This window comes from Vombatus ursinus, unplaced genomic scaffold (assembly GCF_900497805.2).
Source record: "Vombatus ursinus unplaced genomic scaffold, bare-nosed wombat genome assembly UNPS02014778.1, whole genome shotgun sequence".
Classification (NCBI taxonomy): Eukaryota; Metazoa; Chordata; class Mammalia; order Diprotodontia; family Vombatidae; genus Vombatus; species Vombatus ursinus.
Window position 1 is genome coordinate 56,685,561 of NW_020954556.1, and position 25,798 is coordinate 56,711,358.

Sequence of the window (25,798 nt, forward strand, 5' to 3'; positions counted from 1 at the left end):
GTCAGGGGTTTGTTATAAGGGCCAGATGAGATAACATGGAAAGGGTTTTGCAAACATTAATGTGCCGTATAAATTGTAGCTATGGTTATGATTATTAAAAACAATCTAGTTATTCTTTTTTGGTTAGTTTCAAAGAGGATATTGTTAGATTTTTTTTCCCCCTGTGGACTGTGTTGTTATTGATAAATAGTGTTTACTTACAGAAATGTTTTCCTTTTTCCTTATTGCCTTTTTCATTAGTAGTCAGATATTAGGTTCTTCATTTTAGAAGCTATGCAAGGTCAGGTCTAGGTCAAGCTCCTTGCTATTCGTAAGTAGGTCATTGGGAATTTTCCACTTGAGATTCTGCCAGTTTCTGAACTCTCTGTAACCTGTATTATTGTTAAATGACAACAGCAGTTTTGATGTGAATGTTTTATAGATTTTTAGAAAGTGACTCCTATTAGTAGTTTGTTCTTCTTTGAGACATTTTCACTGAAAAAGTATACCTATAAGTTAAAAGAATTTTTACTACAATAGATTGGTCATTCCTGTGTCTAGTCTTATTTGTGGCTTTGCTGACAGCCTTCTCTTGCATAAATGGCATATTCATCTGAAAAATGGGACTAATATTTTTACTACTCACAAAGTTATGATGAAGCTACTTTGTAAATTGTAAACGAATTTGCAAATATAAATGACTATGAGTTCTTGAGCACATTTGGAGTCATTGACAAATATTTATCATATTATATCAAATGTTTTAATATGTTAAGCCCTTGGAAGTTGCAACAAATACTTTTTTTATTTTAAAATGGAATTTTTGGATTTCCCAGACTTCAGATTTGTTACTTTCACTGTAATTTTGATATGCTGTCACCAAGTGGCAGCAGTGTGCCATGGTCTTATAGTCCTAAGCTGTCCAATTGTGTCTTTCCTATTGTTTGTTTAGAATAGTTCAGAAGAGCACAGAGATGTTTAAGAGAAAATGTAAAAGAAATGAGGACCCAAATTAGAGCTTTGTTATATAAAAAAGAGGAGTCAGAAAGCTTTAGCAGAGACTAGGGAATTTAGAACAAAAGATCTACTCTGTGGCAATAGATTCTCAGAAAAGGAGAATTACAGAATGAGAAAGCAAAAATACAATGGAAAAAGGAGAAACAATGAACTTTTAAAAATATGCCAATTTATAAGACTATGTAAAAGTGGTATGTGACAAGAATAACTGCTTTGGAAGATAAGATGTGAAGAGATAATTTAAGGATTATATGTCTTCCAGGAAATAATAGTGGAAAAAAAAAATCCTTAAAGTATCAAGTAATCATACAGAAACATTTACCAGCAATATTGGAAGCATGTATTAAAATACAGATCCTAGGGGATTCACAGAGCCACAACATAAAGGAAAACAAGTTAACTCACCAGGAAACTTTGGGATCACATTCCAGAATGAAAACACAAATTTTACAAGCAGCAAGGAAAAATCTTCATATTCAAAGCAGAATATTATTACTCTATGTTTATAAAATAAAAATCAAAGGATAATTTGGAATGATATTCTGAAAACCAGAGACAATTTTATCCCAAATTAGATTTTGCAAAGCTGAGCTTAAACATAAAAAAAAAACAATTAGACTTTGAATATAAGTGAAGAATTCAGATTATTCCTTCAAAATAAACTAGAGGTAAGTAGCTATTCAACATGTAAACTAACAAATCAATAAAAGATTAAATACTCTCAGACAGTAATGAAGAGACCAAGAAATAAAACATTGGTTTTCAATCGGCTAGGACACATATCTGGGTTGGGGTAATCTTTAAGTTCTTTTCTTTTCTTTTCTTTTCTTTTTTTGGTGAGGCAATTGGGGTTAAGTGATTTGCCCAGCTACTCACAGGGTCACACAGCTAGTAAGTGTCATGTGTCTTAGACTGGATTTGAACTCAGGTCCTCCTGACTCCAAGGCCAGAGCTCTATCCATTGCGCCACCTAGCTGCCCTGAGTTGTTTTATTTTCTTAATGAAACATAAATCATACATATTGCTTGGGAGGTCGCAAGAAGGCAAAGCTTCAGTGGGCCAACAGAGGTAATGATCAAAAGGTTTAATAGGGAAAATGAAGAGAACAAGTGAGCATTTATTGAGTGTCTATTATAGTCCAGGCACTCTGCTAGGTTCTGAGGATACAAAGACAAAAGTGTGACACACTCCCCACAAGGAGCTTACATTCTACTATAAGGAAACAACAGATATAGGGGAATGTTGTCTAGGAAAGTTAAATTTGTCCAGAGTCACAGAAATGTTGAGTGGAGCTGTAGAGCAGACCATTGTCATACTCTTTCTAGATGCAGTGGTAGCATTGATTTGCTTATTGTTTTTAGATTGAGTTGTCAGGTAGGGCTGGAGACAAAATGTCCCAGGTTGTTTGGGAGAGGACACAAATTAGAGCTTTATTATATAAAAAGGAAGAATCATAAAGCTAAAGCAGAGAGTAGGAAATTTGAACAAAAGATCTACTCTGTGGCAGTAGATTCTCAGAAAAGGAGAATTACAGAATGAGAAAGCAAAATACAGTGGAAAAAAGGAAAAATAGGCAAGTTGCATGGATGCAAAACATAGGATGAAGCCTACTATAGTAGTCTCTTAGTTGAGTTACCACTTACTCACTGGCCAATCAAACTCTGTCTAGGGATAGAGATTAAAGTAAGTGGATGAAAATAAATAGAGAAGTAACTGGAAGAATTCTCAAGGGAATAAGATCTTATCTCATTGAAAATCAATGTTAAGGTTGTAAGATAATACAGAGGAATAGAATGTAATGGGACAAAGGGAATGATTGGTTAGTGGCTGAGAGGAAAGGTAGATAGGACTAGAGCATTAGCAGGAAGATGGCAAAAGGAGAGTGGGATTTAGAAATAGCCAGCAGAAAGTGAAAAGGCAGAATAGTGAAGAGACCTCACAGAGAGAAGGAATGAGGCAAGAGTCTTGCAGAAAACTCTGCCCGAAGTATTGGGTAGTGGATATTTCAGGAGCTCATCTTCAAGAAAGAAATTTGAGTTACCCTTCTTTGCCAGTGAGGGAAAGAATTTGTTTTGGATCCTGGAAAGGCAGAGCTCAGAGAATTGGATGAAAGGAAGGAGGAGTCAGGTTGAAAAAGAGGATGGCAACATAGAAAGGGATAGAGAGAAAAGAAAGACAAGTAATAGGTTTGGAGCCCCTGAACCAGGTTTCCTATTGCAGACTCCTGCCTCTATTGTAAATGAACATTCCTGGGTATATGTTCTAGGGGATCCTACAAGGAGTAAGAAAAAGGGGTAGAATGAAAACACTCTATGGAGAGAGACTTTACAATTAATATCACTGAGATAGAGGAATGGCTGAGGTACAGGAAATTTTAGATATCGAACTCTTATCTGAGCTGGGATGGGGAAGAGAAATACAAATAAAAGAGTGAAAACAATAAAAGGAAACTCAAGGAGTATGGGATTGGACAAGGTCAGGAAAAGAAACTGGCTTTTGATTAGTGTAAGCAAAACAAGCTGTAGAGACTAAATACTGCGACGGGGGGAGAGGCATGGCGGGGGGAGAAATAGTGTTTAATGGAAGGAAAAAACTGTAACAAGTATAACTCCAAATGTGAATGGATGAAACTACCTTCTATGTGCCAAGCACTGTGCTAAGTGCTGGCTGTGCAAAGGAAGACAGCCCTGCTCTCAAGTACCTAATTGGGGAGACAACAAGCAAACAATTGTGCACAAACTATACACAGGAGAAATTGGAGATCATTGATAGTGACAGGGGAGGCCTTAGCATTAAGGGGTCAGGAAAGGCTTCTTGTGGAAGGCAGGATTTTAGCAGGGAATTTTTATGCTTCAAAATTTCCTTCTTTGTTCTCATTATGACTCTTATTGGTTGGGGCTTCTGGGAAATAAAAACTTTGTCCTTCTCAACAATCACACTTGTTGGCTCTATTAGAGCACTCTCCCTTGCCTTTCTTTATCTTTTTTTTTCCTGTTGAAGATTCTTCTGAAAAGCATTGTTCCCAGGTATATATTTCATAGAAGAGGTAATGGGGACCTCGTGGGGAGCTTTTGGCAACAGAAGAACAGTAGCCTCTTCTGTTAATTGCCTTTTCCTTCCTTGTCTTTTCATTTTGCTATAATGTCATCATTTTGGACCTTTGATGCCTCTTCTCTGCTCTCAACTCCTTTTCCTCCTTGCTAATGAGTTCTATCCTCTTGGGATCCCAGTTTCTCCCTTCCCCACAGCATGATCCTGGAAAGCACAGCCCCTGCTCTGTAGAAGAAGGGCTCTTGTTTTTTCTCTCTTTTTTTCTGGTTCAGTTAATCAGCAGACATTTAGTGATTGTCATGTGCCAAGCACCATTCAAAGCCCTGGGGATACAAAGAAAAAGTAGTAATCCCTGCCTTCCAAGAACTTTCATTCTAATGAATAAGGCATCTTGGTTGACCATAATTTGCTGCTTTCATGCCAAAAATTGAGAAAGGGACATAAAAAATGATACAGATGTTCACCTTTCATTTTGTAGGAGTGATAAGAGTGTTGAAATCCTGGTAGGAGAGGGAATGATCATTTTTTAAGCACCTGATATGTGCCAGGTACTGGGCTAAGTGTTTTACAAATATTTTGTCATTTGATCCTAACAACTGTCTGTGAAGAAAGTGCTGTTACTATTCATACGTTGCAGTTTACAGATTAGTCGTATCTATTATGCTCATGTAGGCTTCAAACTGTCTATGTGCTGGGCAAATCTATCATCTTTAGTTCTTCTTATTACATTAAGAAGAAAGCCTCCTTAGGTACTAGTAACCTTTAACAGAAAATTAAGTGTTCATAATAATTCTTTATGTCCATTCTAACAAAATGGTTTACTAACCCCTAAATAGCATCATTATACTTTCTTTGATGTTGGCTTCTAATATTTACTGGTCACAGCTTCTAAGATAAAATTTCAGGCTAAAAGCTCAAATATCCTATTAAATGGCATCATTAAGATTAAAGGCTGACCAGTTGGAAAAACAAAAACCGTTAATTTTTAAAATCTAAAATCATTCTCAAAATGGAAAAATATAAATTATAGGGAAAAACTTTACAAACAGACATACATAATTGTCTCAGTAGGTAACGAAAAGGCTTTTGACAAAATTTTAACACCTATTTCTGTTGAAAGGCACTATAAAGCATAGGAATAAATGAACTTCTCCTTAATATAATAAATAATGTCTATTTAAAATCAAGAACAAACATTAGATGTATTAACAAAAAGCTAGAAACTTTTCTATTAAAATCAGAAGGAAAATATTGATGCCCATTGTTACCACTACTGGTTAACAAAAGCCAGGAATATTAACTATAGCAATAAGACAAAAAAATGTGAAGGAATAAGCATAGGCAAAGAGGAAGCAATATTATCCCCCTTTGTAGATGATGTGTCTTATTTAGAAAACCATGAAGAGTTAACTGAAAGTAATTGAAACAATAATTTCAAAACGCAGGATATAAAATAAACATGTAAATTACCAGTATTTCTTCTTAATACCAACAAAACCTAAAGGAAGAGACAGAAAGTGAATTCCATTAAAAATAAATACAGAATGCACAAAACATCTGGCAGTGCATCTACCAAGACACCCAGAAACTGTATGAATAAAACTGTAAAACCCTCTTTGCAGAAATATAGACTTAAACAATTTATGAAATGTTAATTTGCTCATGGGTAGATTGAGTCAGTATAAAAGAAATGACAGCATTATCCTTATTCAGTACCATACCAGACTACCAAAGAATTATATTATGTAGCTAAAAAATAATAATGAAATGTATACAGAGGAAGAAAAGAACAAGACTCTGAAGGGAAATAATGAAAAAAAAGAGGGGAATCTAACAATACTAGTTCTTAAACTATGCTGCAATGCAGTAATCATTAAAATGATTTGGTACTGGTTAAGTAATAGAAAAGTTGAGCAGTGGAAAAGCTTAGGCATACAGCATAAAGGCATAAGCCAGCGCAGTAGCATAATGTTTGATAAACCCAAAGACTCTAATTACTGGAGTCAATATTCACTATTGGACAAAAACTTCAAGAAAACTAGAAAGCTATCTTGAAGAAATTAGGTATCAATCAACACCTCACACCATATGTACCAAGATTAAATTCATGTGGGTAAATAAAACATCAAAGGTAATAAAAATAAAATGGACAGTTTTGTTTACATGAAATCACATTGTTTTCATACAAATAAAACCAGTGCAACTAAAAGTAGAAGGGAAACAGGTAAGTTTAAAAAAAAAATCTTTGTAGCAAGTTTTTCTGATGAAAATCTCATATTCAAGATAAAAAGAATGAATTCAAATCTCTAAGAATTATTCCCCATTGATTTTTGACCGTTGATAAATGGTCAAAGGATATGAACAGGCAGTTTTAAGGAAGAATTAGCAGGTCTTTTTCATAGTGTCCAAAAGCTAGAAATCAAGAGTGTCCCTAATCTTTTGGGAGATGTCTAAGCAAGTTGTGGTATAATAGAATATTAAGACACTATTAGAAATGATGCAGTGGATGGTTTTCAAGGAAATTAGGAAGAAAACCTCTGTGAACTGGTACAGAATAAAGTTAACAGAACTAGGAGAACAGTTTATACAATGACATCAGCTTTGAAAGACTTTAGAACTCTCATCAGTTCAGTGATTAACCATGTTTCCAGAGGAGGGAAGGTGAAGTATGCTACTTGCTTCCCGCCAAAGAGATAGTAGACTAAAATGTAGAATGAGAGGTACATTTTTTGGATATGGCCAGTGTAGAAATTTGTTTTGCTGGACTATGTATATTTTTATGAGGATTTTATTTTTATTTTTTGCAGGGTGGTAAGCATGTGGAAGGAGCATGTGTTCAGTATAGAATAAATAAAATCTGTAATAAACTAATAGTACTGAAGCTTTGTGGTCACAGTATGTTAAGCTATCTAGTGCTCTACACGGTGGCATTAAAATGTGGCAATGAAATAATGGGAATGGCATTAGGTTAATTTTAGGGAGAACCTTTAAGCTATGCTTTCCTTATCTATAATAGTAAGGTTCTACCTATCATTGAGTATATGGAAACTATTAAATACAGTATTACATTAGGCATTTGGTTGGCATAAACTGTATCAGAACTATATTCTAAACAGGCAATTAATTGATAGAACTGTGGAGTTTAGCAACTTTATAATGATGTTTGTCGTACATTATGCGAAGTTTTTTGTGTATAATCCCGTTTTCTTCTTTGTTAAGAATAACATATGTCTGTGAAATTATTTTGTAAAGTGTAAAGCATTATACAGATAATGAAGTACTAAGATATCATTTCCTTAAAATGTAGCAAGGGCTTAGATTCCTAAAGCAGAAAGAATCTCATTATCACCAGTTGTTTCTGTTAGGTTTTGGACTGCTTCTGCATTGAGACATTCTTTATCTAATATCTTAGCTATTAGGAAAAATTGGGCATGAAAAGATTTGTTAAAACATGATTCACCTGTTTAGAATCTGCTTTTTATGTAAAACGCTGCCTTCGTAATATGTGGTCCATATTTTAAAAATCAGAAATTTAAAATCGGAAATCAGCTTGACCTCTAATTTTGGGTACTCTGTTTTATTAAATATGACAGTGCCAATAACATATAAAACAAATGGCTTCCATAAGAATGGTTTGTTTTTTTTAAGATTTAATTGTTGTGAATTGTGACGATTTGATTGAACCAAAGATAATATTTAGTCATTGAATGTTCTGATAGGTGATCTGGATCATTGAAGTCTTTTGCTATGTTAGCCTCAGGAAACAACTTTTCCATAACCTTTAAGATCATATATATTTACTACTACTATTACCACCTAGCATATAGTTCTTCAAAGTTTGTAAAGCACTTTTTTGTTCAGTTTTTCAGTCGTGTACAACTCTTTGTGACCTCATTTGGGGTTTTCTTGGCATAGATACTGGAGTGATTTGCCATTTCCTTCTCCAGCTCATTTTTATAACTGAGGAAACTGAGGCAAACAGGATTAAATGATTTTCTCAGAATCACACAGCTAGTAAATGTCTGAGGCAATATTTGAACTCCAGAAGATGAGTCTTCCTAACTCCAGCCCCAGTACTCTATCTACTATGTCGACTAGCTGCCCAAAGAACTTTATAAACATTAATCCTTTTATCCTAACAGCTACTCTGAGAGGTGAGAGACATTATCATCCCCATTTTACACTGACTTACCCAGAGTCACAAAACTAGTGTCTGAGGCCAGATCTTCAGTTCTAGCACTCTGTTAACTGTACCATCTAGCTGCTTAGAATTAGAATTAGAAGTGACTTTAGAGAAAGAAAACAAAAGCCCAGAAAGGCTGACAATCATCTTGCTCTACTAGATAAGAGTTAAAATTCATCCATAACTCTTGGGTCCAATATAGTTAGTTCTACTAAATGGTATCTCATCTTAATGTAGCTAAGGGGAAAACTTATTAAAAAGGAGTTTTCATTTGACTAAGAATTCTTCATTATCTCAGTGGGAATTTTATATATCTACCCAGGTTTTTATTTGAATAATTAGAATCAAATGATCTTCTTGAAAAGCTATACTCACCTTTTCTCTTCCTGTGAAATAATTTAACGAAGTACAGATGGTATTTGTTCATTCCTACTATGTACAGAGCAGTATGCTAGGTACCAGTAGGAGATGATGTTTAGGTAGGACAGTTTCCCAACCTCACTGAACTTATACTGTAATAGGGTGATATGACATATAAACAGGTAACTGTAATACAAAATAATATATAAGAAATTTAAAGGAAAACACTTTGTTAGGATTGAGAGGGAGGCTCCTTCCTAATTGGACATCAGGGAGCTTTTTTGAGTAGGTAGTATTTGAGATTAATTTAAAAGGACACACCGTGATAATAATAGTCCAGTAATTGTCTAACTTGACAAGTGCAAGGTACATAGAAAGCAATATGAAATAAAGCTGGAAGGGTAGGTTTAACTCCTTCTTGTGGAGGGCCTGTAATGCTTTACCTAGGAGAGAAACACAGAAGATTTCTGAGCAGAGGTATTTCATGGTTTTACCTACTCGTTCATAAAGAACTATAATCGGTGATGTGATGAATGCATTGAAGGAGGAGACCATGGAAGCAGGACCTGTTGTATTATCACATGGAAGCTTGTAAAAAGATGGTTGTTAACAGCAGTAGAGAGGGATGGAATGGATTCTAGCATTGTAGGATTTGGTGACTAACTGAGTAGAAAAAGTGAGGCAGAATCCAGAGATGGAGAACCTGCGGCCTTGAGGCCACATGTGGCCCGTTAGGTCCATGGGTGCAGTCTTTCAACTGAGTCCAAGTTTTACAGAACAGATCCTCGTAAGGGGATTTGTTCTATGAAGTTTAAATTCAGTCAGAGGGCCTTACTTGAGGACCTAGAGGTTCCCTCCCCACAGGTTTCCCACCCCTGGCACTCAACAGTCAAATATATGCCAAGGTTTTGATCATGGGAAATTAGGTAAATCTAGTAGATAAAGAATTAGTCCTGTATGTTTTGCACTATTTTAGAATTTAGAAAGGCTATTAGGGTGTTTCCATGGATCTGTCATCTCATAAATATGGCTGTGCCCTCCAGTGCAGTCTAATGTATAACTTCTCATCAGTGTGACTTTTATTTGTATTCCCCCTGTGTCCTTCAAAGAGGGTCATCCCAACATGCTGGGAGCCCTCCTCTTCATTCTTTTGACATCGCCTGGACAGCAATGAGTATGTGGGCTTTGCCTTTCTTGTTTTTGTGGCTCCTTCCTGAAATTAACATTTAATCTTTCCTTATATTAATTCCAGTGTTTTGGTAATTTATATGCTATGTTAGAATTGGAAGATTTTTCTGGAAACACAAAAATAATTGAAGGTTAGTTTGAAGATAGTAGGGATATGATGATAGTTTCAGAAAAAATATTTTTAATTGTTTATTGTAATTACCTAAACCACATTTCTTATTCTTCAAAATTCAACAGTTGGATCTTGTTTATTTCATTGTGCTTTGGCACTTTGAAATAATAATTGAGGTTTGTTTGAGAGAATCACAGCTCTGGGAACTCAGCCATTTATTACTGAATTACTGTTAATTCCATTCATTGTTTCTACAGTAATAATATGGAGCTTAGAAATTGTTTTGAATGATACCAGTGCAGGCATACAAGTTAGAAGATAAATGACATTTACTTAGCTGTTTAATTAAAATAATTTTGTTGCTATTACCTATATGAAATCCCCTATGTGCTAACAATAGAAAAGAGGCATGAAGAAGGGTAGGTATGTGAGTGCAGTTTCCACAAATCTGAGATGCCTTTCCCAGCCTGTTTCCACAAAATAAATCCAGTTGATTCTTTGATCAGGCAAGCGTTTAAAAAAAGAAAAAGAAAAAACCCTTGTAACAAATATGCATAGTCAAACAAAACAAATTCCTATGGTGGCCATGTCCAAAAGCGTATCTCTTCTCCATATTTTTAGTCTATCACCTCTCTTTCAGGAGGTGCATAACATTCTTCATATTCTTAATTATTGATCCTGTGGAATCATGGATGATCATTGTGTTGCATCTTAGATTTTTCTGAAGCCATTCCCTTTTACCATTTCTTACAGCACAGTAATATTCAAATATATTCATATACCATAATTTGTTCAGCCATCCCTCAATAGATGGGGACCCCTTTAGTTTTCAGTGCTTTGCTACCATGAAAAGAACTGCTATAAATATCTTTGTACCTCTAGGATCTTTTCTTCCTTCTTTAGAGTCTAGGCCTAGTAATGGTTTTACTGAATCAAACACTAAGGATACTTGAAAATCTAGGGGTGCAGTTCCAAATTGCTTTCCAGAATGGCTAGACCAATTCATAGCTCCATCAACATTGCATCAATGTTCCTGTTTTCCTGTAGTCTTTTCAATGTTTGTCATTGGGCGGGGTGGGGGTGGGGATGAGTAACTTTGACATTCTGATGTATATGAAGTGGAAACTCAGAGTTTTTAAATTTGAGTTTCTTTAATTGTTAGTAATTTGGAACATTTAAAAAAATGTTATTGAGAGCTTTGCTTTCTTCCCTTGGGAAACTCCTGTTTGTATTTTTTGAGCATTTATCAGTTGAAGAATAGTTCTTTTCATAAATTTGAATTCATTCCTTACGTAAAAGACATCTTTATCAAAGAAACTTGCTAACAAGATTTTTTTCAGTTAACTGTTTCCCTCTTAGTTGCATTGATTTTGATCAAAAACTTTTTAATTTTTGTGATTAAGTATCAATTTTAACCTCTGTGACTCTCCTTAGCTCTTATTTACTCATTGATCCTTCCCTTGTCCACAAATTCAAAAGGTAATTTCAGCGTTTATACTTAAGTATCCTTGCGTGGGACCAAGAGTTGGAGTGGAATGAGCCAGGCGCTAAACTCATTGTATAAGAAGAGAGTGTATGAGCAGTCAGTAGACGAGTCACCAGCATCTTGGATGATAAATCTGGTTAGAGTGAACCCCAGGTTCACTCCGATTGTTAGTGATGTCATTGAGAAGTGGCAATAAGGGACAAAGAGCATTACAACTACCTCCAGGACCAGTGAGTGTTGGGGCAGGAGAGGGAGGGGGAGTGGAGATATAAGAAAATGCAGCCAAGATCGGAAAGCACGACCTTGGGATGTAGTATTATACCAGAGGACCTAGATCTTAGCTTATTGGGTAGCTATATGGAGAACGAGTATTGGCTAGGGAAGACCAGTTGATGGTTATTGTAGTTGTCCAGGCAAGAGGCCATAAGGTCTTCTGCTAGGTGCTGGCTATGAGAATGGAGAAAAGTGGATGGATATGAGAGTTGTTGTATGAGAGGTAGAATGTACTAGACAGGCTAACTGACTACATTTGGGAGTAGGGAAAAGTCAAAATGGGCTCTTAGGTCTCTGAATCTGGGTGATTTTAAGGACAATGGTAAGTCTGGAGGAGGGATGAGTTTGGGTGAGAGTATTCTACTTGGGATATGTCATCATCAAGTAGTATGCCCATTTTATATTGGCACTAATGACTTAAAATCCTGTTTTATTTTTACAACTCTAGTCATAAAAAAGATTCTTCATCTCTAAAATGACAGTTTTATAGCTGCTACAGTATTGTTTTGATTCTTAACTAAGACTGTTCCTAAAGTGCTTTGCAAATGTTAAAACATTTTATAAATATCAGTTAATATTATTTTGTCCAAATGTATCTGTAATCTTTCATTCTTTTCCATGAAGCAGATTCAAACTCATTTAAAACCATTTCTGTCCATTTTGTGGTACTCTTTTCCATATCCTTCTATAAATTCATCACAAGAGATATACTCAACATCCTGGAGGCCTTCCTTGCTTTATTTTCAATTTTGAGAAGATCAAGGGTTCAGTTCTCAAGATATCTTAAAGAAGGAAAGATTAGCAAAGGTGTATGTGGGGGGGAAATAAACTTTGTTACACAAGAGAACACTGATAACTGCTGACCAGTATACCTATTTTCTTACCTAATTTATAATTTTTTATGTGAGTAATTAATGCACATATCAAATCCATCCTTGATACGGGTATTAGATGGGAATAGGCAGGAATAGTCGAATGTGCTCAGTTGATAGGAATGAGACTGAGTCTAAGTTTGGGGTGTGTGTGTGTGTGTGTGTGTGTATTTAGACATTAGGGAAAAACCTGGGCCATGGCAAAATAATATGAAATTTGCTCACTCATCAGACTTAAAGTATCCAGGGAATAGACGTTATGTTTCATTGACAGGGAGATGAGGATGTTGGGCTTGGAAGCAGAAAGCATTTTGTGGAGACAGGCACCAAGAGGATTCAAGATTTTTTCACTCTATTGGTTGACCTTCTTCTTTCTCTTAAGCTCCTTCTTAAGCTATGGAGCTCAGAACTGAACGCACTATTCAGGGTGTTATCTGACTAGAGGAAAGTAGAGTGGTACTATCACCTGGAAACTAGGCCTCTCTTAGAGTAAACAAAGATTGCAATAGTTTGTTTGGGTTTGGGGAGTGGAGTGGGAAGGGGAACAGCTACACTGTTGATTCATTTAGCTCTCAGTCTGCTGCCCTAAGTTCAAGCGTCATGTCCCCCATCATGCCCATGTGAAGGGTTTTTTTTTCTTGCCCAAAGTAGTTTATCCTCAGTGAATTGCGTCTTGTTAGATTCAGTCCAGTGTTCTAACCTGTTCAGGCTCTTTTGGATCCAGACTCATTCAGTGTGTTAGCTCTTCCTTCTAGTATTGTGTCTTCCGTAGATTGAGGAAGCATATCATCTATGCCTTTTATCCAAAATTTTGATAAAAATTTTAAACAGCATAGGGTCGAGTACAGACTCCTAGGCCACTACTCTAGAAATATCTTTCAATGTTGACTTTGAACCTTAATGACTACTTTTTAACTGTAATCATTCAACCATTTCGAAATCCGTTTAGGTGTACTGTTGTCTTGCCCACATCTCCATATCTTTTCCCTAAAACGTAAAACTCTGTACTAAAATCTAGCTGCACCATACCTCCAGCCTCCCCTTGATTTTACCAGTTTGATGTAACCTTTTCAAGAGGAAAATAAAATTAGTCTGACATAACCTATACTTCATAAATCTAACTTGGCTTTTTGTGATTGTCACTTCCTTTTCCCATGCTCACTGTCTTTCAGTAATGTGTTCAAGACCACAGAAGAAAAAAAGCCATTTTGAATACATGAAATTCAAAAGCTTTTGCACAAATACAATCAGTGTAGCTGGGATAAAAAGGAAAAAGCATCAACTGAGAAAAACATTTACATCAGATATTTTTGATAAGGACTGATATCCAAGATGTTAGAGAATTAACACAAATATGTAAGACCAGTAAATATTCCCCAACAGATAAGTGGTTAAAAAATATGAATAAAGAATTCTCCCAGGAATTGGAAACTATTAACCATAAGAAAAATTGCTCCAAATCACTTATAATACAAGAAATGCAAATCACAACAATTTTGAAGTTCCACTTCATATTCAACAAATTAGAAATGATTTTAAAGAATAAAAATATTATTGAAGACTTTGTAGGGGGAAAAAAGGCATACTAACACACTGTTGGTAGAGTTGTGGATTAGTTTAAGCATTCTGGAAAGCATTTTATAATTATACTTCAAAAGTGACTAACATGTCCATAGCCTTTGACTCATAAATACCTCTGCTAAGCATATGCTCCTGAGCAAAAAAAAAGAAAAGTTTTATACCCTAAAATATTCATACCATCTTTTGGTTTTTTTGGTAGTAAAGAACTAGAAACAAAGTAGATGATTGCTAATTGGAGAATGGCTACAAAAATTATGGTATGATTATAATGTTCCCTTAAAAATTATGAATAATAGGAATTTAGAGAATTATGAGAGGACTTATATGAACTGATATAAAATTAAATAAGCAGAATCAGGAAAGTAATATATCAATAACTGACATAAATGAAAAAAAAAAACCTGAAACCCAATACTGTGTAATTATAATGAAGAAAGCTTGGCCCTAGAGAAGAGTTGAAGAAATGTATCTTACCCCCTTTTTTGCAGAGGTTATGGGACCATGTGCAGTATTGCAGATATGCTTGATGTATTTAGTGAATTTTTTTTAGCTCCCCACTTTCTTTTGTTATAAGTGGTGACTCTTCTGGTAGGGGAAGGAAGGCAATGGATATGTTTAGAAATGAAGATGATGTAAAGACAAGTTATCAGTAAAAATAATGTTTTTTTCTTTTAAATATTATTTTATTTCATGTCAAGACAATTTTAACATTCATTTTTTAAATAAAATTTTGAGTTCTAAATTTTCTCCCACCTCCCTAAAATGGTAAACAAATTTGATATAGGTTATATATGTGCAATCATGTAAAACATAAAATAAGATTTTTTAAGAGGACAAAATCCATTCTAGATTTTTTTTTTTTGGTGAGGCAATTGGGGTTAAGTGACTTGCCCAGGGTCACACAGCTAGTAAGTGTCAAGTGTCTGATATGAGGCCAGATTTGAACTCAGATCCTCCTGACTCCAGGCCTGGTGCTCTGTCTACTGCACCTAGCTGCCCCTTCCATTCTAGATTTTTACCAAAAACCCAGGTCAAGCATCCTGGCTTTTGTAAACTCTATTCTCTTCATTAAAAAAAAATCTGATCGCTCTTCTCTAGACCTGTAAAAATTTTCATTCTCCAAGATTTTTAGAAAATGGTTGATAATAGTTTAGCAGTATCATCCAGTAGTTTATCTGGGCCAGATGACCACATATTTCTTCTATTTACCTGTTTGTATTCTGTCCTTTCCTTTACAGAGGTCATTCTTTGTGGCATAAAAGAGAAGTAAAGTTTCCCTGCTTTCACAGTTGATCATTGTTACATTATAGCAGTTTACTATATACAATGTTCTCCTGGTTCTGCTCACCTCAGTTTGCATCAGTTCATTTAAGTCTTTCCTGGTTTTTCGTGCTTGTTTTTTTTTTTTCAATAACACAGTAGTATTGCATCACAATCATTTAGCACAACTTCTTTAGCCATTCCCCAATTGATGGGCATCTCCCCAATTTCCAATTCTTTGCCACCACAAAAAGAGCAACCAATACACTGTTGGTGGAGTGGCACTATAAATATTTTTGTACACATAAGTCCTTCCTTCCCCTCCCTTTTTTTTTTTAATCTCTGTGGTATTTCTGGGTCAAAGGGTATGCACAGTTTTATAGAAGGTGTAGTTCCAAATTCTTCTCCAGAATGGTTGAAACTAGTTCACAACTCCACCAACAGTGTTCATTACTGTCTCAGTTTTTCCGCATCCCCTCCAGTGCTTGTCATTTTCCTTTTTTGTCATTTCACCAATCTGATAGGTAATGAAGTGGTACCTCAGAGTTGTTTTAATGAGCATTTTTCTAATTATTAGTGATTCAGAGCCTTTTTTCATGCGACGCTTTGATTTCTTCTGCCTGTTCATATCCTTTGACCATTTATCAGAAATGCTGCCCTTCAACAAGATATCTTCTTTGCAAACAAGATTCTACAAGATTCCTTGATAAGTATAAGAATAAAGATAACTTCAGTAATCATATGATTATTATTATCAAGTAAAACATTCTAACATCTAACTTAGTAAGTTTGCACCACTGTTAAGGACACAGATTTGGGCTTGATACTTAAAAACAAAACAAAACCACCTGCCAACAGTTAGAGCTATGTAAAAGTGGAATAGGATGTTTCAAGAAAAGTAGGTTCTTCCTCACTTGAAATCTTCAGTAAGAGCTCGGTAGCTTCTCTTTGTGTTTCTTGAGTCTTATTCAGATGTGGTTTGAACTAGGTGGTCTTTAAGGTCCCTTCTAAATCTGAGAGTCTGTGTCTTGTGGTTTAAAGGGATAACAGTAAAAGATTGAGGGATAGTGTAATGTGATTGACTCCAAGAAGACCTGATAGTTCCCGCTATACCTTAGTGTGCAGACATGTGGAAATCCTTAGAGATGGGAGGTGGATGCCATAAGGGATATTGACTCGATTACATTTTGGCTTCTCTGAAGCAATGAGGAATATTTATCTTCTGCTCTTTAACTTTCAAGGAGCTCATTTGGGGTTCTCACATTAGGCAGGGAGTAAGAACTTGAGATACTATGCCTACTTTATTCTATTCTCTGTAACAGATATTTATGGCACCTCAAAGGGAAACTTTCCCTACCTTACACACTCCTCTCCTCCCCCCTCCTCACCTCCCCCCCATTTCCTTAGCCTATTAGGTAGATTCAGGTACTGGTTCACAGATCATATGATTGTGTTATTCCAATTTGAAGTAGCATATATAACAGGAAATAGCCAAAGCTAGTGGAGCCAGACCTTTCATCCTGAACTCAGACATATTAATGAATAATTTGCGTATTTATTTGGGAAGCTGAAACTTAGGATCTGCCTTTTCCTTTGATAGTTAATTTTTTCTGTACACCCTTAACCAAACTACTCCTAGTCTTAAAAGAGCTTTTAAAATCAGTAAAGCTACATCATTTAAGACTAACTGATCCCATGTTTTCCCTTTTTTTTTTTTAATGTACTATATAGTTAACCCACATTTACATTCTCATCAGTTCTGTTGCTCCCATTACAAGTATTCATTCAGGAGCTACAGCATGTGATACTACTATAGGACTGCCAGATTTTACTTTGGAAAATACAGGGCATATTCTAATTAGGCATGAGGGAGCAGGGAGAAGAGACTGAGTACTGACAAAATGAGACTCAAATACTGGACTGTTTTGCATTCCAACCCAATTGAAATGGGGACAAGGCACTGAAATACAAGCCAACTCTGTACACTCAGGCCATCTGGCAGCCCTTCTATGCAAGTTTAGGCTTATTGATTGCATATAGACCCTGAAGAGCTATAATTTATACTACTGTGCTAGCTAAAAATATTTGTATCTCATCTTTTAAAAGAACATTCTTTATTTTTTTTTTTTTTTTAATTTTGGAGGCAATAGGGGTTAAGTGACTTGCCCAGGGTCACACAGCTAGCTAGTCTGAGGCTGTATTTGAACTCAGGTCCTCCTGACTCCAGGGCCAGTGCTCTATCCACTGTGCCACCTAACTGCCCCAAGAACATTCTTTATTGTCGTAAAATCGTCTTTACCCAGTGTTATCTGTAAGGTGGCATATTATCTGTCTGTCTGTTTATCTGTCTATCTATCTTTTATAATTCAGATTCAGAGCTTCTCTTGGCACATACAAATCGTTCCCCCTCACACTTATGTAGTCATAATTGTACCATGATGGATAATAACTTTCATGACTGAAGCTGTCATTTAAAAAATAAAATGAACAACATATTCTAGAAGTTAATAGACATTTAAAACTTATTTTGATGAACTGCTAAATTTGCATCCTTTCTTTTTCAGGAGAAGACTTTGCAGTTGTGCAGCAAGAAATTATTATGATGAAAGATTGTAAACACCCAAATATTGTCGCTTATTTTGGCAGCTATCTCAGGTATAATATTTGCTTTCCAATTTTTAAAAAATGATGTAACAGGTGAAGAGTAAAGAATGAATGTATCACTGTAGGATTGTGACAAAATAAACTATGTAATTCATTATTTTTTTTTAGCATATCTGCTTTTTTCCTTCTCCTACACACAAAGCCATTCTTTTAAAAAAAAAAAAAAAGAAAAAAGAAAAAAACGATCAGTTAATAAGCAAAACTAATTAGTACATAATCAAATTCAACAGTATATGCAGTGTTCTGCTTCCATAGTTCCCCATCTCTTCAAAGAAAGGAGGGAGGTATGTTCTCACATCTTTTTCTGGACCAAACTTAGTAATTATAATTATCCAACTTCCAGTTTGATGAGAGGGTTTTTGTTCTTTTAATTTACGTTGTCATAGTTACTTATATTCCCTAGTTTTACATACTTCACTTTGCATCAGTTCGCTTACGTTTTCCCTTGCTTCTTCATGTTTGTTGTTTTCTTACAATGCATTAATACTTCATTACATTCCTTACCACATTGTTGAGTTGTATTCCACTAGATGGGCATCTGTATTGTTTTACTTTCCATTCTTTTCTGAGTTTTATTTTCTGTTTCATATCCTATAACCTTACTTGTTCTTTTATTTTCTCCATATCGCTCTGGGTTAGAATCCTGCACTACCTGGTCCAGATATCCCATTCTGTCCAATTCACTGCCTTTGTATATTTTCCTTCATTGTCCTTTTTTCTTCCATACTTCACTCTTAGAGAAATAATTTCAACAAATCAATGTCTGATGGAAGTAGTGCCACATTAATAGTCATTTTGTATCCCTTATTGTGAGGCTCAGCCACAATTCCTTCCTGACTCCGGGATGTGCTCCTAACTTGTCCTTTTATTTAAATGTTGGATAGTTAGAGGTTCCTGCTGCCTAGGATTATAGGTATAAGCTTTACCTCTTACTACTGCAGCTTTTGGTCCTCTCTGCCCACCCCACAGTGCTGTGCTTCCAGTTAACAATCAGACAGTAGAAATAGCTGCTGGTAAATTCATTTAATGAGATAGCTTGTTAGAAACTGATGATACAAAATATTCTCCCCCAGAGCCTGAGGTGTACTTTCCCACAATTACATATGTATTCATTTGTGGGAATAGTGGGCTCATACTTAGAGTGCTAAGATAGTGAGGCACACATGTCAAAGAGTATGTGTGGCAAAGGGGTGACTGATAACTTTTGGTACTTGAGGCATGTGGCCCTTTTAAAAGTTCTAATGCAGCTCCCCTTGTTCAGTTCTCTAGTGTGCAAGCCCCTTAGCTGAGCTCCCGGGATCTGGTATAGTTTTGAGTCCATAGCACTTGGCATTTATCTCTACATTCTGGGTTATCTACTTCCCCAGAGTGACAATCTCTGCACACCCATCTGTCTTCAGTGTTTTTGGTGCATGTCTTATTGCTCCAGTCTCTTCAGTGATTTAGGCAGTGTGGTGAAAGGGGAGGGGAGAAAAGCTCACCTTCCCCCAAAGAGTATTTCACTTTCAGGAACCTGGTCTGTCGTCCAGCTCTGGCTTCTGCCTTTGTTATCTTTGTGCAGTGGATAGAGTTCTGGGTCTAGAGTCTGGAAGATCTGATTTAATTTTCTATGTTATAAAATAAGAACGTATATTATTAACAGAAATGGGAGGATAGCCTAGAACAGCTTCTTAGCTCCTCCTTTTGTTTCTTGCTTCTTTCTTCCTTTCCTGAGGTAGGGATCTCCTAAAGCCCTTATTATAATATAGCTTACAAACATACTTCTTAACCCAGTGTGGGGCATGCATTTATTAATGTTGGACCCAGGAAGGTCAGGTTTTATTTTAGAGGTAGAAACTTTGTTTAAATTTTTGTTTTATTACAGAATGCTTTTAATGAAGAAACAGTATGTCAGTTTATGTCCACTAAACCAATGGTATATAAGTGTGATAAACAGAGCAAAAATGAATATTGTGTTCTCCCTGCGGAAGCTCCTTCTGCTATTGTAACCTATATAACAAAATCATGGCCCCATAGAATGTTAGAGTTGAGAGATCAAATGACATATTTGTAGATGACCACCAAGCCCCTATTTTAAGTCTTTTTCATGTGGTAAAACCTTTCAGAATTTGTGCACTGCTTGCATAGGATTCTAGAACTGGGAAATATACTAGAAATACAGAAAGATTAAATATTGGAGAGGAATTGTGTTCCTGGTTGAGCTATGACAGTATAATAAAAACAGTGATCCTTCTCAGATACTTGAGGGGGAAGAACAAGAGATACTTAATAAATTTCTGAAAAAATAAAGGGATAAGGAACAAAAATGAGATTTGTCTCAATATTCAAGTGTGGATACACAAGGAACTCACCAAAAAACTAAGATTAAAGAAAAGTTTGCAAAATTGTGAAGGATAGGTGTGGATCCAAAGAAGACATATGAGAAGGTACCTCTCCCCCACTCTTTTGCAAAGATGGGGGGGTTCCAGAAGGGTGGATGTCAGATTTATTGAATGTATCCATCAATTTCACTGACTTTTTTCGCCATTTCCTCTTTTTCTTTAAACAAAAAAAAAAACTTTATAACAAAGGATGGCTTTGGCAGAGTAAAGGAAGGAAACAAATTTAGGTAATGTAAAAACAGTATATCAATACAAATAATTTTTAAAAAAAGAAATGTTCAGAAAATTAAAGCAAGACCAGATAGCAGAAGATGAAAATAAGTACCTGACAGAGTCCTGCAAAAGTACTGTCAGGATTGTGAAAGCCCAAAATGAGCTTATGGTAACTAAAAGAAGCACAGAGTTGGGGGTTTTTTGTTTGTTTGTAAAGCTCTTTTGGGGGAAAAAATAGGATCAGTCTTACTACCAAAACACCCCCAGGAACTAAGTGAATGCAACTAAAAACAATTCTTTGCATAAATAAATATAGACTTAATTGATGAGATATTGTTGGGGGGCAGGACAGAGTGAGCCATTATAATGGAAATGACAGTGCCTAAACTGACTTAGTTATTCAGTGACATACTAGTTGGTCTGCCAAAGAGTTTTATTTAAAAAAAAAAAGTCATATGGAGAAACAAAAGAACAACTATTTCAAGAAAAATAATGATACAAGTGGGAAATTCTTATCCATAGCAGTTCTTAAAATAGTAATCATTAAAATGTGTGGTACTATTTAAGAACTTGGTTGATCAGAAGAATAGATTAGGTACATGTAGTGTACAGTAACAAATCAACACAGTTGCATAATATTTTTTAAACCTAAAGACCCCACGTACTAGACTCATAATTCACTATTTGACAAAAATTTCTGGGAAACCTAGATAGCAATCTAGCAAAAACTAGGTTGAGACCAGCATATACCCACATACTCACATCATATACCAAGTTAAGCTCTCAATGAAAACATCCTTTAAACATTAAGATTGAAGTTTTTATACCAATAAAACTAATGCAGCTAAAATATGAAAATAACTAATTGGGAAAAATCTTTCAAGTAAAATTTTCTGATAAGGGTCTCATTTCCATTAAAACCACACTGAGATTTTCTCTCACAGTCATCAGATTGGTTGACAAGATGTCAAAAGAGGAAAATCACAAGTATTAAAGAGGCTGCAGGAAATTAAATATACTAATGTACCACTGATAAAGTTGTGAATCAGTCTAACCATCCTGGAGGCAGTTTGAAATATGTCACAAATGTCACTGAACTATCTATGCCTTTGACCTAATGATACCACTATTAGACGTGTAGCCCAGAGAGATCGAAGAAAAAGGGAAAAGGGACTCTAGTGCAAAAATATTTATAGAAGTTCCTTTTGTAGTAGCAGAAAACTAGAGAGTTGCCATCAATTGGGAAATGACTGAACAAATTGTGATACAGGAATGTTATGGAATACTAATGGATCATAAATGATGAAAGGGGGCAATTTTAGAAATAACTTGGAAGTCTTGTGTGAATTGATGGAGTGAGCAGAAGCAGTGGAACTTATCCAGTAACAACTGTAAAAATAAATAACTTTGAAAGCTCTGAGAACTTTGATCAACTCAATGACCAGACATAATTCCAGAGGACCAGCGATGAAGCATGCTACCCATCTCCTGACAAGAGGTCATGGACTAATATGCAGAATGAGGCTTTTTTTTTTTTTAATATAGACAAATGGGTGTTTGTTTTACTTGACTATGCATATTTATAACAAATGTTTTGTTCTTTTTCTTTCCTCCCTGTGGAATGACATAAATGAGAGGGAGAGAAAACTAATTTTGTTAATTGAAAAACATTTTAAAAGAAATAAAGTAGGATCAAGGACCTTTGCCTTTGGATGCTACTATAACAGCTGACAACACGATGAAGGCCAAACCACTCAATTCTGATTTTGTTGCTCCCTTTCTCTGCCAAAATGAATTATACTTTATACTAGAAATGACAAACAAAAATGACTAAGGAAAGTGATGCCCAAGAAAAGTAAGGCATTTTGCTGTCCTTCAAGGAGTCAATCCAATTAGCCCAGATAAACTGCATTCTTTAGTTCTCAAAAAGATTGCAGGTGTGATTGATTACTGAGCCAGATCAGATCATGGAAGATGGGAGAGGTACCACAAGATTAGAAAAGGACAAATGTTGGCCTTTGCGTGATGTTCAAAGCCCTTCATAAGGTAGGAGGATTACCTCTCCTACCTTTCCAGTGACTCCCTGACTGTTCTGCAAAGATACTCCATCTCTTAAGTCCCAACTAAATTCTATCTTCTACAGAAGTCTTTTCCCTACTCCTCTTAATTCTAGTGCCTTCCCTCTCTTAATTATTGCCTATTTATTCTGTTTGTATGTATTTGTTTGTTGTCTCCCCATTAAAGTGTGAGCTCCTTATAGTTGGGCTATCTTTTGCCTTTTTTTGGTATCCTCAGTGCTTAGCAGAGTGCCTGGCACATAGTAGGTTCCTAATAGATGTTTATTAATTGATTGACCTGATTTTTAAAAATGGGAAGGGAACAGAGTTTACAAATTAGAGGCTAGTGTGTTTGACATTGATTTCTAGGGAAATTATATAACAAATAGTTAAAGAAATGTTTGACAGATAGGCAGAAAGGAAACCAATGATAGAAAATAGTCAGCATGGCTTCATCAAGAATGGGTAATGGGAAACTACCTTCACTTGCTTTTTTTGACAGGATCATTGAACCTAGTAAGGGGAATTAGATGAGAGGAATACTCTGGATAGTGTTTTCTTAAACTACTATTCTTGCAGAGAAGATGGAAAATTATGGTATATATAATAATTTAATCATATGGATTTGGAACTGGTTGAATGGCCAGACTCAAAGAACATTTGTTAATGGTTCCATGTCAGTGGGACAGAAGGTCTTCAGTGGAGTACCCCAGGGACCTGAGCAGGGTCCTGTGCCATTTATCATTTTTACTAATGACTTAAATAAAGGTAGAGATGTTAATGCTTATTCAATTTACTGATGACACCAGTTGGGAGGGACAGCTAACACAGTGAATGACTAAAAAGATCTTTACAGATTAGCACATTGGGGTGAATCTAATAAAATGAAATTTAGTAGAAGAAATGTAAAATCTTGGATTTAGGTACACAAAAATCAGCTTTGCAAATTTAAGATGGAGGAAGCATGGATAGTCAGCAATTATTTAGAAAAAAAATCTGACAGTTTTAGTGAATTATATAGCTTTATGTGAATTAGCAGTGTGATGCTATAACCAAAAAAACTAATACAAACTTGGACTCTATGAAGAGGGGCAGCATAGCTTCAGAAATAGGGGTGTAATTATCAAGTCAAACATTTATTTAATGCCAGGCACTAAGTGCTGATGATACAAAGAAAGGCAGAAAAAAAATCCCCTTTTCCCAAAGGGAAAACAACATGCAAATAGCTATATTCAGACAAGATATAGACAAGAAAGATCGGAGATAATCAAGAGGGGATGCACTGGCATTAAGGGGGATTGGGAAAGGCTTCTTATAGAAGGTGGAGTTTTAGTTGAGAATTGAAGGAAGCCAAGAAGCAGAGAGGAAGAGGGAGAAAAATCACATGCATAGGGAATAGCCAATGAAAATGCATCAAGTTGAGAGATGGAAGGTCTTACTTAGGGAACAGCAAGAAAGAGGCCACCATAACCAATGAATTGGGAAGGTGGGGGGAGAAGTATGCCTGAAAGTGCAACCAACACTAGAATGGTCAGCCAGAAAGTTATGTCAAGAGATGGCCAACTCTTAGTGAGTGAGTCAGGAAGCATTTGTTACCTTGTGCTAAGTATTGGAGTTATGAGGAGAGGCAAAAGGTTGCTCCTGCTCTCAGGGAGCTCACAGTCTCATAAGGGAAGCAACATGCAAACACTTATGGACAGATGATATATACAGGACAGATTGGAGTTAATCATAAAAGGAAGGCACTAGAATTAAGGGGTTTCATAAAAGGCTTTTTGTAGAAGGCAAGATTTTAGCTGAGTCCTGAAGCTAGGAGGTGAAGATGAGGAGAGTATTCCAAGCATGGGGACAGCCAGCGAAAATGTTCAGTCTGCATATTGTAGTGTCTTGTATGAGGAACAGCAGGAGGTGCCTAGCATCACTAGATCACAGAGTATGTGAAGGGGAGCAGAGTGTAAGGAATACTATAGAAGTGGGAGTGGGCCAAGTTGTGAAGAGCTTAAAATGCCAAATCGATTTTATATTGGAACCTGGAAGTGGTAGGGAGCCCATAGAGTTTATTGAATTAGGGAGTGACGTAGTTAGATCTGCCCCTTAAAGAAGATCAACTTGACAGCTGAAAGGAAGATCGGTTGGAGTGGGGAGAAATTTGGTGCAGGCTGACTCATCTGCAGGCCGTTGCAGTAGTCCAAGCATGAGGTGATGAGGGTCTGCACCAGGGTGTTAGCAGTGTCAGAGGAGAGAAGGCATATGTGAGGAATGTTATGAAGGCCAATTGACAAGACTTGGGAACATTTTGGATATGGGCAATAAAAATGATGCCTAGCTTCTGTGCCTTGGTGTCCATGAGATTGGTGGTACTTCAACAGTATTAGGGAAGTTCCAAAGTAGAGAGGCTGTCAGGAGAAAAAATAATGGGTTCTGTTTTCAACATGTTGAATTTGGTCTCTGTGGAACATCCATTGTTATTAAGATATCTAATAAGCAGTTGGAGATAAGAGTACAGAGATTCAGAAGTGGTTAGGGCTAGATTAATAGATCTGAGAATCATCATTCAATGAGTACAAGAAGATGGAAGGAGTGAGAAAAGAAAAGGTTCAAGATGGAAGAAAGTGTGTTGCTTGTAGTACTATTGTAATTTGCCTTGTTAAATTTCATCTGGATTGTTGGGATTGTTGTCTTTTGTTCTGTGTGACTTCGCTTAAGAAGGACATCGGTAAGCTGGTGAATGTCCAGAGGAGGGCAACCGAGGTAGTGAAAGGCCTTGGATTCTTTTAAATGAGAATCAATTGGAGCTGGTCATGTTTAGCGTGAGAAAGTGAAGACTCAGAGGAATGTAACAGCTGGCTTCAAATATTTGAAGGGTTGTCACATGAAGAGAGATAATTAGACTTGTTTTGCTTGACTTCAGCAAGCAGAAGCAGGAACAGTGGGTGGAAATTGACAATTCAGATTCAAAATGTTAGGAAAAACTTCCCATCATTTAGAATTACCTGAAAAAGCAATTGCCTGCCTGGAGAGGATATGGGTTTCCCTTCTTTGGAAGTTGAACACCAGTTGTCAGATATGTTATAGTGGGGTTTCTTTTGTGTTTAAGTCGGACTAGATGACCTCCAAAGTC

The 25,798-nt window shown here is 36.1% G+C and overlaps 1 protein-coding gene across 2 annotated transcripts in view; it reads left to right on the forward strand.

The window, feature by feature from the left end:
- The window catches only part of MAP4K3 (mitogen-activated protein kinase kinase kinase kinase 3), a 189,122-nt gene that overhangs the window by 58,854 nt on the left and 104,470 nt on the right, over positions 1 to 25,798 (forward strand). For both annotated transcript variants that reach the window (XM_027865167.1, XM_027865168.1), the window contains exon 3: positions 17,927 to 18,017. In XM_027865167.1, coding sequence (XP_027720968.1) covers positions 17,927 to 18,017 — 91 coding nt within the window. The remainder of the gene's footprint in view (positions 1 to 17,926; positions 18,018 to 25,798) is intronic.